The 13,942-nt window shown below is 46.7% G+C and overlaps 1 protein-coding gene across 1 annotated transcript in view; it reads right to left on the bottom strand.

The window, feature by feature from the left end:
- SMURF1 (SMAD specific E3 ubiquitin protein ligase 1) overlaps positions 1-13,942 on the bottom strand; it is a 47,409-nt gene that overhangs the window by 8,577 nt on the left and 24,890 nt on the right. The window contains 10 exon segments of the mRNA XM_048493756.1: positions 584-762; positions 3,102-3,216; positions 6,782-6,885; positions 7,399-7,600; positions 8,298-8,444; positions 8,679-8,763; positions 9,730-9,974; positions 11,091-11,166; positions 12,798-12,863; positions 12,967-13,100. Of these exon segments, the coding sequence (XP_048349713.1) occupies positions 584-762; positions 3,102-3,216; positions 6,782-6,885; positions 7,399-7,600; positions 8,298-8,444; positions 8,679-8,763; positions 9,730-9,974; positions 11,091-11,166; positions 12,798-12,863; positions 12,967-13,100 (1,353 nt within the window).

Genomic DNA, 13,942 nt, shown 5'->3' with positions numbered 1-13,942 from the left:
TTGATGTCTATCTAAAAACCACTTTAAGTGCTTAATGGAAAAGCAGTAATTTAAATAATTAAATCAATTTTACCCCACCCACCCCCGCCAATATGTCCATTTGATGTACTGCCAGCTGGATTTCAGAGAAACCTGATGTCGCAGCAGTTTCCCCCCACCTACTTCCAAAACAGTAACGTTCCAGTCCATATTTATGGAAAGAAATGATCTTCGTGCTCTAGAAGGTCAGATTAATTAAGAATTAGAAAAAAAAATATATAGTGCTTAATGAATTATAACAGAGGGTCTTCTACGAGCATTGTATCCCCAAGCCAGGAGATGTCCAGCAATCACACACTTCATTTTTTACCCCAAATGGCAGGAAGTCTCACATGAAGCCAACCCGGGATTTTCAGGGGCTGCAAAGAGGTCCTTCAATAAGTTCTCATGGGTTCATTTTCAAATTACCAGGGAAGTGGGACTCTGTAGAGTCTGGTAACTTTGGACACTGGTCAGAAAACAGAGATCTGCTGCCTTCCCATCTTCCCAACACTGCTGTACCCTAGTCTAAAGATTTGTGCCCTTCAATTTGTACAATACTTACAAAATCCAAACAAGACTCTTGTGCAGTTCCGGGTCGACGGATTCCAGATCGGACAACTGGATGGGCTTGCCCAGCAGCTGTTTATAGAAAGGGACCGTGAAACCCCCATTGATGTAGTGTCCGTGGAACACAGCCAGACCCATTATCCGACCAACAAAGTGGAAGTAAGACAGATGATCCTGTAAGAGACGCCAAGAAGAACAGTTAGGTTCAGGCCCTGGTGGCACAGTCTGACATCTGTGGCTTGATTTATGCCTTTAGTGCAAGCAGCCTTTAGTTTAATTAAACGTCTGAAGCCCTCAGTATGAAAAATTTATTAACTCCTTTGTACAGAATTCAACATGAAGGATATGCATCGCATGTGATTCAGGGGTTAGCTCTGAAAAAGACAGCGGTGATCTCACCCAGCCACTTGCGGACTACCTGTAGACTCTCTGACTAGTGGGTGGGCTTGTTTAGCATCACCTTGAGTGGGACCTATTATTCAAAACCCTACATGGCTTGGGACCACGGTATCCAAAGGACCGTTTTCTCCCGTATGTTCCCATCCATGACTTAAGATCACAGAGAGAGGCCCTCCTGACAGCCCCATCAATCAAAGAAACTTGTTTGGTGGGTGAGAGAGGGCCTTTCCAGTGGGAGCCCCACAGTTATAGGGGGAAAAACCCCACATGAAGGTGGCACCTGGCTGCTCTGACTTTCAACCTTTAGGAGGCAGGTGAAGACAGTTTTATGTAAGATTAAAATCTAAAGGCTTCAAAAACGGTCCTAAATTTTGGTTGTCAGGTACTCATGGATTTTTTAAAATGCATTTTATCTACAGTATAAGTCGCCTTGAGGTCTGTAGGGAAGAAAGGTGGCTAACAACAGGCAGGCCCTTGGGCAGCCTGTCCTGCTGCCTCTCACCCTTGTTGCTAGTAAGCGACATATGGTGGTTTACTTTAAAAACCAAGCTGAACAGGAAGCCAGTGCAGCTAAAGCCTTACTAGCCACAGGCCAGGAGAAATCAACCCTTCTGCAGGGATAAAGCTTTGTGCCTCTCAACAAATGATGCTGCCTTTCTACCATTTCTGCGGGCACTTCATGCACTCCAGCCAGTGCGGTTTAGTGGTTAAGAGCAGGCGGACTCTAATCTGGAGAGCCAGGTTTGATCCCCTACTCCTCCACATGAGCGGCGGGCTCTTATCTGGTGAACCAGATTTGTTTCCCCGCTCCCTGCTGAGTGACCTTGGACCAGTCACAGTTCTCACCGAACTCTCTGAGCCCCAGCTGCCTCGCAAGGTGTCTGCTGTGGGGAAAGGAAGGGAAAGGAGTCTGTAAGTCGCACTGAGTCTCCTTTTAGGAGAGAAAGGCAGGGTAGAAATCCAAATTATTCTCTTTCTTCAAGACAAAAGGTGGGATAAAATGGTCACATGTTACCTGCCCCTTTCTGAGCAACCGCCTGCCTAGTCTGGCAACTATCTTGAAGAAGCTGAAGCACAATTTAAAGCTCAGGGAATACCGTTATAATAGATGGATAGAGAGGGTTTTTAATCAAGTTGTTAACATGCACTGGATGATCCCGGGGGTGAACGCACAGGCAGCTATCTACACCAAGAGAATTTAGTGTGAAGGTTTTTTTTAAAAGGCTGTTAAGCGGAGTAGCGTTAATTACTCCCGAACTGGAAGAAATGGAACGCTACAAATTAGTCCGTTACATGGCTGAAAGTGTGATTTCCTCAGCCCTACTTACCTTCACTGGTATATTTGGCACTGGCTAGAAAAGTAATGGAAACAGACAGCCTTTCTGTATAGTGTTGCCACTCTAAAAAGGGAAGGCTCAAATCTCACATCTGGCCAAAGTTAGAACCCTGTGCACACTTGTATGCTCAGTGGGCGCAACCGGCAAAACACCAGCCCCTCTTTGTGCCACCCGGCCCATGCCTTCTGTTCGCGCATTTAAACTTTAGCAAGCGCAACATACGCACACCTGGTCACTGAGACCAAAGTAAGAAGGCCTTATTCTGATAAGTTTCTCTGAAAGGGAACCAATTGGGTTGACTCATATTAGGTTTCCAAGTGCAGACAGATGTGCAAATAACAGATGCAAGGTGGCCCGACCAAACGGGCACCTCTTTTCCAGCACAGGGCTTACAGATGGGATCTCAGAGCTCGTACACCAGAGTGTGATTTTGTTTTTACACCCCCCCCGCCACACACACACACACACTTGAACAGCAGACCCTTCATGAAAGCTGAAACTGCAGTCCTTCCACCAACACACCAGCACATATACCTAGGATAATTTCATAAGCCTGCGACTGAAGAAACACACACCTGAAGTCAGAGTGTGATCCCAAAGCAGGGGATGCCACAGGGCTGTGTCATTGGCCTTAATTCCCAGCAGATGCTCTTTTAAAAAAAGCTTGCCTTCGAGCCGAACGCACGTGAGGCTCTGATTCAGACTTGACTTATTCAGACTTGACTTTACGTACTACATTCGGACTTTACTTACTTACTACGTTCGGACTTCACTTACGGGATTGATAGAGGAGTCGGGATTTATTTGCAGCATGTAAATGTTGTCAGTGGAGTACTGGAAGAGTCCATAATAAGGGTTCAGCATTTCATGGCATAGCAAGTATAGCCACTCTCTGCAGGACAAAACCAAGCAAAAATATATGTATTTTTAAAAAAAGCTTCAGAAAAGGCTTTGACTGTTTTGCAGCTGGCAAGGAAAACAGGCTCCCCTAATCCTCTTTCCGGGAAAAAGAGAAATGCCTGCCCGATCAGGTAAGGCACGGATCTGCACAATTAATGCCGCCTTCAGCAGAAAGGGGAGACAGGAAATCCAGACAGTGCAACATTTGAAGACAAACTAAGAAAAGACTTTTTTTTTTTTACTGGATCAGCGTCTACCATGCAAAGAAGAGAGCAAGCACTCTGGTTTCATAGAACTTTCTCTTTGGCTTCCATCCAGAACGACTATAGCACAGAGAAATCGGGGTTGCTTCTTGGCACAGGATGCCCAAGACGCCATCAGACAGACAAAATACATTTTTGTTGTTCAGAGCTTAATACTTTTGGGTGAGTCATCATTTAAAGCTGAAATGATTCAGGAAGATTTGGAAGGCTCAGAAAGGAAAACTTTAAAAAAATGGCCTTGGAGCTGAGTTGACTTGTATTCCTACTGTGGCGCATCAGCTGCCTTGGAGTTCTCTCCAGAAAAGATGAAGCAAGACTCCAGGATAGGGAATACATTATGAATATATATATTTTGACACGGCTTGTTCATAGCATTCCTTCACTGAAAAAAAAAGTGAGCTTCTAATGAGACCACGTGCTCCTCTGATGACGGGCGGTGGAGAAAACTGCATGGTGGAATCCTAGGCTTTTTCAGCATGGGCAAAAACGCCGTCCCTGGGGAGGGGTTCGCAGGGCCGCCACCGCCGCATCGCAGCAGCGCTGGCCTCACCACCCCAGAGCGGTGTGAAGATGCTGCTTCCAAACGGTTTTTCAGATGCAGTGTTTTTCAACTGCTGCTGTGCAAATGGCAGCGACTGGAAGGCGCCATCCCCCCCTCCCGTCCCTGTCGCCGTACCTCGTCTCCTGGCTTCCGGTGTGTCGCAGAGACCAGGGGACACGCCCCCCTGGCCTGAGACTCTAGAGCCGCCATTCCAGCCTGCGGGGGAGTGTCCCCTGGCCTCTGTGACGCGCCGGAGATGAGGGACAGCAACAGGGACAGCGCAGCCTGTGCGAAGGCTTCACCGCCACCTGCACCCCTACCAGGACCGTCCATGTGAACGGTCCCGGGGGGGTGCGTCGCCATTGTTTATGCCGACGCACCCCCGCTCGCACCCTTGCGGAAAGAGTCCTAGACTAATTAACACATCTCTTAAGTTTTCCTTGCTATGAACCTGTGCAGAGAAATTACCTGTTAAGTCTCTTATTCTGTTTATTTGTATTTTTGGTTCTGTTTGTGATAGCCGCGTGGCGTAGTGGTCAAGTGCTTGCACTGCCACTCACACGGTCAAGAGTTCGAGCCCCCTGTGGGTCAGATATCCTGGCAGCTGGCTCATGGTCAACTCAGCCATCCATCCATTCCTTGGTCGGTAAAGGAGTACCTAGTTCATAGCTAGGGGGAAAAGAATAGCCGAGGAAAGCAATGACAAACTACCCCACAAAAACAGCTTGCCTATGAAATCATTGCTCGCAGTCGTACCCCAGGGTCGGACACGACTGAAGGGGAAACTTTACCTTTTTTTGTGATATTTGTTCTGTTAATTTGTAATTTTTCGCTCTGTTTTTAAAATTGTTTTGTTCTTGTAATTCATAAAAAACCAACAAGCCTCCAGACAACACTGGGATGAATAGAAAGAGGAAGTTGCTACACAAGCCCGATAAAAGATACATTTCAGAAGCTATTAGTCATCCTATGCAGCTCCAGGGACTGGCTGGCTTTCCTAGCTTGGAGGGCAGGAGATGGGGTGTTGTGAACGACTACTGGGATAATCAACTAGCTTAATTGCACAATGTGGACTCCCCCCCAAAACCAAACAGGCATTTGGGCAAGCTACACTGGATCATTCAGCAACTGTCTAGACAGATTTAAAGCTGAGACAAGTGAAAAGCTCTTGCAACATGCTCGTGATGACAAGGGAGGAGGTCGAAAGGGAACAGTTCCCAAACAAGAATTTTGTCGACAGACTTTAAGATTAGAGAATATGTCAGCGGCTTTAAGACCAAAGAAGTCTAGCTGGGGCATGACATTAGTCACTGAAGGACTCAACCCTTGGAAGAAGTGCCAGACCCAGGAAGTGATAATTCAGAGGTGAGACAGCAGTCGGTATTTAAAAAAGATCCCAGGATAGAATGCAGACCTATCATTGGGAGAAATGCAATGCATCACGGAGATCAACCCAAGACAGATGGAACAAGGGAATGTAAAACATCCTTTGCTTTAACAAGTTCTAAAGCTCATATAAAAACCCTCAAACAATCCAGCTACAGTTCCATTTGTAGTAACACACAAAACTAAGTGTACTGCCACACTGTAACAATGAACACATACTGTGGAGTACAGAGACCACTGGATGACCGTATAATCTTCAGCCTGTGAAAGGTTACTGCACAATACATGTCATAGTCTTAGAGGTGCCACAAGGCTTTGATTGTTTTTAGACATCATCTCCTGTTTTCCGGGAGTTTTAAAAGAAAAATTACGCTGAATGAGAGCCAAAAAGGGGGTGGGGGGAAGGAACAACATATCTGATTCTGTAACACCCATCCCCGATAAAGCACTGAAAGCTTTGGAAGCCCTACGTGACGACGCAAGCCTGTGGGAATCAGGTCAAAGGCACCATAAAGGATTAAAAGGAAGAACCAAACAGCAAGTATTTCATTCTGCATTTGTATTAAGAAAGACTTCTGAAAACATTACTTTTGGGTGAAGAGGGAACAGTGCGGAGAGAAAACTATTACAGTTCTGCATCAATAAGAGTATAGTGTCTAGATCAAGGGAAGTAATTGTACCACTCTACTCAGCATTGGTCAGACCTCACCTAGAGTACTGTGTTCAGTTCTGGGAACTGCAATTTATGAAGGATATTGACAAGCTGGAATGGTTCTGGAGGAGGGCACCCAAAATGGTAAAAGGTCTGGAATCCATGTCCTACAAAGAGAGACTTAGGGAGCAGGGGATGTTTAGTGTGGAGAAGCAAAGGTAAAGGGGGGACATGATAGCTGTGTTTAAATATTTGAAGGGATGCCAGGTTGAAGAGGGAGCAAGCTTGTTTTCTGCTGCCTCAGAGACTAGGACACAGATTCAAGGTGCAGGAAGAGAGATTCCACCTAAGCATTAGGAAGAACTTTCTGACAGTCAGGGCTGTTTGACAGTGAAATTCACTGCCTCAGAGTGGTGGAGTCTCCTTCTTTGGAGATTTTTAAAGAGAGGCTAGACAGCCATCTGTCAGGAGTGGTTTGATTGTGTGTTCATGCATTTTAGGGAGTTGGACTTGATGGCCCTTGGGGTCTCTTCCAGCTCTATGATTCTATGATTGTACAGCAACCCTCATGCAGAATTATAAATTTCCCAAGTCCATACAGCTTCTATTCCATCTGAAACTTGCCCCTTCCTCAAATCACAAATATTAACCGGTTCATTCTGCCCCTACAGTGTCTGGAGCTCCCCATCAAGGCTCCAAAAAGTCAGGTTTTTACCTGGCCACGCCACCATAATCCAAGCCCTCCTCGCCTCGAAACTTGACCATCAGCCTCTTCTTCAGATCTTTGGGCCTCATTTTCATTATCTGACGATATGACTCCTGCACGAGGAAACAAAGCCAAGAGGATATTCTCAGAGGATCGTGGATTTTTCAACAGGAGTTGGGTTTCCCACACGCCCATCCCTCTTGGTCACAGAGGGAGAGGACAGCTCTCTGACCCCTGACGATCTAAGGGACGATCTCCTTGTATCAGCAAGGTTCAGGACATTGTCCATCTTGAGGATAGCAGACCTTCCACATGATGTTTAGAGCCAGTGTGATGTCGTGGTTAAGAGTGCTGGGCTAGTATTGGAGAGTCCCAGGTTTAACCCCCACTCCATCACAGAGGTGACCTAGGGCCAGTTACACTCAGCCTAGCCTATCTCATAGGGTTGTTGTGAGGATAAAATGGAGGAGAGGAGAAAAATGTAAGCTGCTTTGTTTACACCATTCACAAAGTCACAGCACCAGCCTAGCGAAACTTCTCAGATAGCATTCAATCCATTTTCTGGCAGAAATCCAGGAGCCATTCCAGCAACGTCCTTGAGCTATCAGCCACAAAAATCAACATACCTCAAATATTTCTTCCCTCGACACTTCAATGCGGCAGTGGCCAGCTTGAGGCTGCTGGAGGGAGAGCTCATGCCGAAGGATCTTGAGCTTTTGCACCAAGTCCCGCTCGTATCTCTGTGCCGGCAACTCCTCGCTGTCTTCCAACGACCCCTCGTTCTGCACTGACAAAGGCTGGTTGGATTCCTTCAGTTGGCACTGGTGGCTTTGAGAAGGAGAGAAGAAGAATGAACATCACCTCTAAGGAAATGGGAAGTGACACTGAAGGGCACTTGCCCCTGGTGTGGTCTGAAGGAACTGGAGACAAGCTTGTCATATCTTTGAAGAATGGCCCCTACAGATGATAACTGTCCACAGTGAGGCAGGGAAGTGGGACCACCTGTCTTTCAGCACTCCCAGAGATGACAGCCTGAAAATCACCTTGGACATGGCAACTTTTCTGGCATCTGTATCAGCTGACTGGGCTCCTAATGAAACCCATTTCTCGGACAGTGAGTCATGTGAACACAGGAAGCCGCCTTATCCTGAATCAGACCAATGGTCTATCAAGAGCAATGCTGTCTAATCAGACTGGATGCAGCTCTCCAGGGTCTCTTCCATATCATTCACCAACCCGTTTCAGTTACAAATACCCGGGACTGCACCACGGCCCCTCCCCTCCCCATCTATTACTGCTTGATCCTTTTTAACTTGATATGCAGGGGACTGAAAAGGGTCCATTCTGCAAGCAAAGCACATACTTGACTAGTGAGATTCTACTCTTGCTCTTCCCCAAGTACAGGCGGGGGGAAACATTAAGTTTTGGCCACAAGTTTGGCCAGAGCTTTGGTTCAATTACGAGACCAGACTGGCTGCTAAGATTATGAGCCTCAACAGCAAATAGCATGACACTGGCTCCTTACTTCATAATGTGGTGCAATCGTGGGTCGGTGAACTGGGTGGTTCTGTTGTTATGATCTACAAAATATATCCTCCCGGACACCGTGCTTCTGACTTCCCAGCCTGGCGGCAGAGGTCCAAGTTCATCGCAATTCACACTGTTAAGGTCTCTACAGAGCAGAAGAGGAAGAGTTAAGCTATATTTGTTCAGCTAAACCCCACATGACTCCCCCCAAAAGCTATCTGAGCAAGTCTGAGGTTGCTGAGGAAACGTCTGAGGTGGTCATGCCAGTGTAGCATTTAGAAAAGAAGCCCTCCTCCGAATGTGAGGCTTATTACAAAACAATTTGAAGGGGCAAGCATCTTTCTAAAGCCACATGCACTTAAAAAATCAAAAGATGTACCTTGGTATTCTGGGGTCGTGCCACGTGCTAACACCAGTTTGCGTATGCAAAAAATAAACCTGTCCCTGTACAGTTGTTCTTTGTTCTACAAAGAAAAGTGAAAAAAAGGGGAGGGGGAGAGGTTACAGTGAGAATGTCAAATACCAATAAATGACAACACATCTAGTCACTTGAGCTGGGACCTAAAGACTTTGCCATGTTCATTTTCTCAGTCGTATGTACTTAAATGCACCGCACGCTACGCTAATGACTGAAAAGACTAACAGATTTGAGAAGGATTTTATCAGACGCCATGGTGAAGCTTGCACGAAAACATTTCTTGGAAATGTACCTGTTCCCCTTTGTTTTAAATCGGTCACTGACCCTATTCCCACAGGTTTAGGGTGGGAAAGCAACATTACAGATATCAAGACAAAAACTGCCCAGGGTTCTAGTATAGTTCATGTGCACTGGCCCCACTTAATGCAAACAGATTTTCAGCATTCTGGATGAATCCCCTTTCCTGGACACACACACTGTAGCTGGGCCGTTATGATTAAAAATGTAATACCGCAGCTTTTAGTCTGTGGCTTGTTTCGGAGGCAGCTCCCAGGTAATTATCGCCTGTCCTGTGCTACCATTTGCTTTCACATTGAGACAGCAGCGGAGTCAAAAACAGTTAGGCGTGGATACACTCTAGGGAGCTCTTGCTATGTTATTCATGAGGAAAAAATGCTAAGAAGTGCTAGTGCTCTTAAAAGGGACGCTTACAACTGGCCAAGTCCAGGAGAGCTCCGAGTGAAAAGCATGGCTGGGAAAGTGACAGGACAATATTAAAAGGGGGGAGGGAATGTGGGGCGCTAACCGCTGGAAAAGCAGGCCACGCGTCAAATCCACTCCACGGGGCAGGTCAACTCCACAAGACATTGCTGCAAATAATCTGCATATTTTGAACCAGGCACCACCTGGATCGCGGTACAATATCCAAGCCTTAAGGCTACACCAGCTATGTGGAAGTATGCAAAACAAGAACTAAGGCACTGGCTGCGTCGTAACAGAGATATGCTCTCACCGTAACCTTCAGGAAGGTCAGGGGATGGCGACTGATGGCCAAGCGGCCTATTCTGGGGAGTCTGTATGTGGCCTCTCACATCAGGAGCTCGCAATCGCTGGGCCTGCGATATCTGCTCCTGACCAGGAGACTCCCCAAATCGACAGTTCCCTCCTCCGGCAGCCCCGGTACTGTCCGTGTACGGTGCCGGTTCCTCCATGTAACAGCTCAGTGGCCTTCCTGGTCCTGAGTCTTCATAAACCGTTCTGAAAGCAGGGAAATCATCAGAGAGATGTTGGGAAATATCAGCAGAAAGGAGATGGCCTTTAAAGGAATGTTTGAACTTCTGAAGCACACGCATCACCCCAGTCAGGGCAGTCAAACAGTTTTGATTAAAACAAAGAATTGCTTGGCAACAAGATACTCTCTCTGGAACTGTGTTCACATCAGCATCTGGAGAACTGTGGTGCTTGTGTGTATGCTTTAAAGACTGCTTTACCATTTGCTGAAGTTGGAGCAAGCTTGTTTTCTGCTGCTCCAGAGACTTGGACAAAAAGGAATAGGTTCAAGGTGCAGGAAAAGAGACTCCACCTAAACATTAGGAAGAACTTCCTGATGGTAAGGACTGTGGAATACACTGCCTCAGTGGAGTCTCCCTCTTTGGAGGATTTTAAACAGAGGCTGGATGGCCATCTGTCAGGAGTGTTTTGATTGTGTATTCCTGCATGGCAGGGGGTTGGACTTGGTAGCCCCTGTGGTCTCTTCCAACTCTATGGCTCTATGATTTCCTTCTGTAAAATGAATGGGACCTTGCACACACAGGTGCCAAGTCTGATTTGCTGTTGCACTGCAAGAACAGAAAGGCACCGATTCCATCTCCTCAGCTTACAAGCAGAGTTGGCCCCGCAGCCTGGACAGCACTAATCAGGGAGGAGGCAGAGGAGAATGGGGAAAAAATCCAGCACAAAACTGGGTTCTCCCTATGCCAAACTGTGGAACTCCTAGGCCAAGATCCATGGCTGTCATCATGGAGAAGGTGGGGAAAATCTGTAGAGACTGTGGTCTCTAAGGATGTCATGATACCATCCACAAGCAGATCCATGAACTCCAGGGTTATGCTGGTATTGTGGGCAGCAGGGGAACTGAACAATCAGCCTTATTGTGAAAGCTGTCAAGCAGCGAACAACCAATGAGCGAGACAAGGTTTCACTCGTTCAAGATGTGTGGAACACCCCACAACCAACAGCATTAGATAATGATAGTTCTTTTGCACACCGTAGACATACACGCCATCTTTTTGAAGGTCGTTGTTCGAACAGGACCAATTTTCCCCACAGTTCGTTCAAGAGATTCTCAACATTCCCAGAAGATGCAATACCTACCCTTCATTCTCCAACAGCCCCCTGCAATCGACGACAGACCCTCCTGTGCCTATCCTGTCCCGTGTCTGCAAGCTGACTAGAATACAAAAGACAGAAAGCCGGAAATTCAGAGTTGGAATTGAACAGACCCATATTGGGCAGCACCAGCAAATCCTAGATGAAATATAAGCAACCGATTGCAGAAGCTGAACTCAGTGCTCGACTGAGGAAGGGAGTTCAACCCTTGAAAATGCCCTAAAATATCTTTATTATCACATACGTGTGTGGTTAAGTCTTTCCTTTATGGGAGAGGACAGTTGGGAGGTTTGGTAGGGCACACTACTTCTTTTACAGCTATGCAGCCTAGATTGGCAAATATTCTGATAATTCAGATATGTGAGACACTCAACGGAAGCAGCTTCAGTTTATAGTTACTGTGCTTAAACATTGTAGCGAAGATTAGGGCTTACAACGTCAGTTCACACACACAAAACCCAGGTAAGACCTAGACTTCTGGTTGATCACAGCTACACAAATTCGGTCTAAAAAGTGTGATGCGCTAAAACAGAGGTCTCCAACCTACGACCCTCCAGATGTTCATGGACTATGATTCCCATCAGCCCCACCAGCATGGCAAATTGGCAGGGCTTATGGGAATCGGTCCATGAACATCTGGAGGGCCACAGGTTGGACACACCTGCCCTAGACTATCAGCAATGACTTCTCATCTTTCAAAGGCAATCTGGAAGCCAACAGTCTACCATTAGATGGCTCTAGAAACAGACATGACACTTAACTGCTGCACATGTGTTATTTCAGAGAATGTATTCTCACTTCTCCACTGCTTACCAAACGCCTTTCCAAGAAAGAAGGCAAAGCAACAATCTGTAGAAGACTGAGTAAGCTGATCCACATAAAAAGTCACAATGCAGCTACTCAAGTTTGCAAGAAAGTCATGAACACAACACAAGCACTGGACAAAACACATCGGACCTAATAGCTGGAGCACAGAACGTCACAAATCAGCCCTAGACTATATTTTTTTCTGCCAGCCAGTGTGAGCGTGACAAGCTATTCACCAGGGTAGAATATTCAAGAAATTCAAGCAAGTGGCTAATGACAACGCTGTCTACAACCCAAAAGACATTCTATAAAATAGGCTATTCCATAAAAGAAATCTTTCTCTAAGTTATGCCCTATTCATAGCCGCCTCTTTAATAATGCCCTTTTTCCTCCAGAAGAGGCAACTTGCTCATGAGCAAGCTACTCTCAATGCCCCAAGATTGTCTAATGTACAGCCGGAAGTTTTCGCTCACTTTCTGAAACGGCCAAAGAACTTAGCTCCTTGCTTCTGCAGGAATGGAGTTCCAGAAGAAGGGCACTGTGTTCCTACTTAGAGAAAGGGTGCAGATCTGGGAAACCTGGGTGAGTCCTCCGGAGCAGGTGCTCTCTGAGATATCCCGGAGGGGCACCCCCAAGCAGTCTGGGAACAGCAGAGCAGCACTGACTCCTTTAATTCTGTAACCAATGATGCAGGCACCGCAGATTCCAAGCACTCGCTTCAATCAGCAACAGGCAGCAACGCTTTGACCCCCTTGGAAGATTCCAAATGGCCTTCATGAGGAGCCCCGATTGGATGCCTATGCTTTCATACTGTCTTTCCGAAAGATAGCCTCACCCCCGCCACCCCGACAGAACTAGCACTCCTCTCCCCCACCCCACCCTTACCTACTATCTGGCCTCGAACCGCATCAGTATCTGTGGGGTTTAGTTTGCATAGATCCAAACGCTGGTCTGAAAGTGAACAATTAAACAGATTTAGCTGACAGGTGACCCGATCGAGCAAGTCAGAATTCAGTGTGCTTGTGAAAGCATTTTGTAATTAATGCCCGCTTACATCCAGTATCTTTTAGCCTGCTGATGGCGTTGGAAAGGAGTCGGATGCACCCCAGGAAGCCAGCTCCCTGTTTCTTGTGTATCTTCTTGTGGTTCCAGACGCTGATAGTGATTGAATCTGACTTCCCAACGTATCTAGAAGATCAGTTTGAGAAAGACATCTAACTGTGAGAGCTTATCCTTGGCTAAGAAAAAAATAATGCTTTGGTCACACTATCGCTTTATCAAATACAGAAAACATGTAATTATATGGGTCGGATCACTGTAATTTCACGCAGCATGTTAGACTGGCAGTGCAGCAACACTGGTTAATTAATTGCTGACAACCTTCTTACAAACTGTGTAGTGCTGAGTTCCTCAGGGGAGACGAGACTCCGCCTCCTTCCCTAAGTTTTCGGTTATTCCACCAACACCACACTTTGGCCTTAACAGGCAGTACGAGGGATGTTGGCAGCCTACAGGTAAGCTCTAAAGGAATAGCACAACTAGTTCCTCACGTCCGAGGGGGCTCTGGGCTTGTGCTTTAAGAGCAGCCGCTCCCCACATGGCACTACAAGCCATGGAGGCTTCAGAAAGCAGATTGTGACACAGCATGGGTCTGGCTCTTCAAAGCAAACCGTCTCACTAGGCAGCCCCTTGCCCTTGGGTGGGTTTAAAATAGTTCTCCGGATCCTGGCCGAAACATTTCGACTGTAAGAATAATACCTAAATGCTTCAGATTCACAGCGAAGTCCTGCAAGTTATGGCACAGCTGTGATTCCCCTAACAGAATGGCTAATGAAGAAGAACAGAGGAAGAATCTGGATTTATAACCCGCTTTTCTCAATGATAAGGAGTCTTGAAGCGGCTTAAAAACTCATTCCCTTCCCCTCCCCGCAGCAGACACCTTGTGAGGTAGGCAGGGCTGAGAGAGTTCTGAGAGAACTATGACTAGCCCAAAGTCACCCAGCAGGCTTCATGTGGAGGAGTGGGGAAAA

The sequence above is a fragment of the Sphaerodactylus townsendi genome, linkage group LG04, assembly GCF_021028975.2.
Source record: "Sphaerodactylus townsendi isolate TG3544 linkage group LG04, MPM_Stown_v2.3, whole genome shotgun sequence".
Classification (NCBI taxonomy): domain Eukaryota; kingdom Metazoa; phylum Chordata; class Lepidosauria; order Squamata; family Sphaerodactylidae; genus Sphaerodactylus; species Sphaerodactylus townsendi.
Note: the sequence above shows the minus strand (reverse complement) of the source record. Positions and strands in the feature narration are given on the sequence as shown.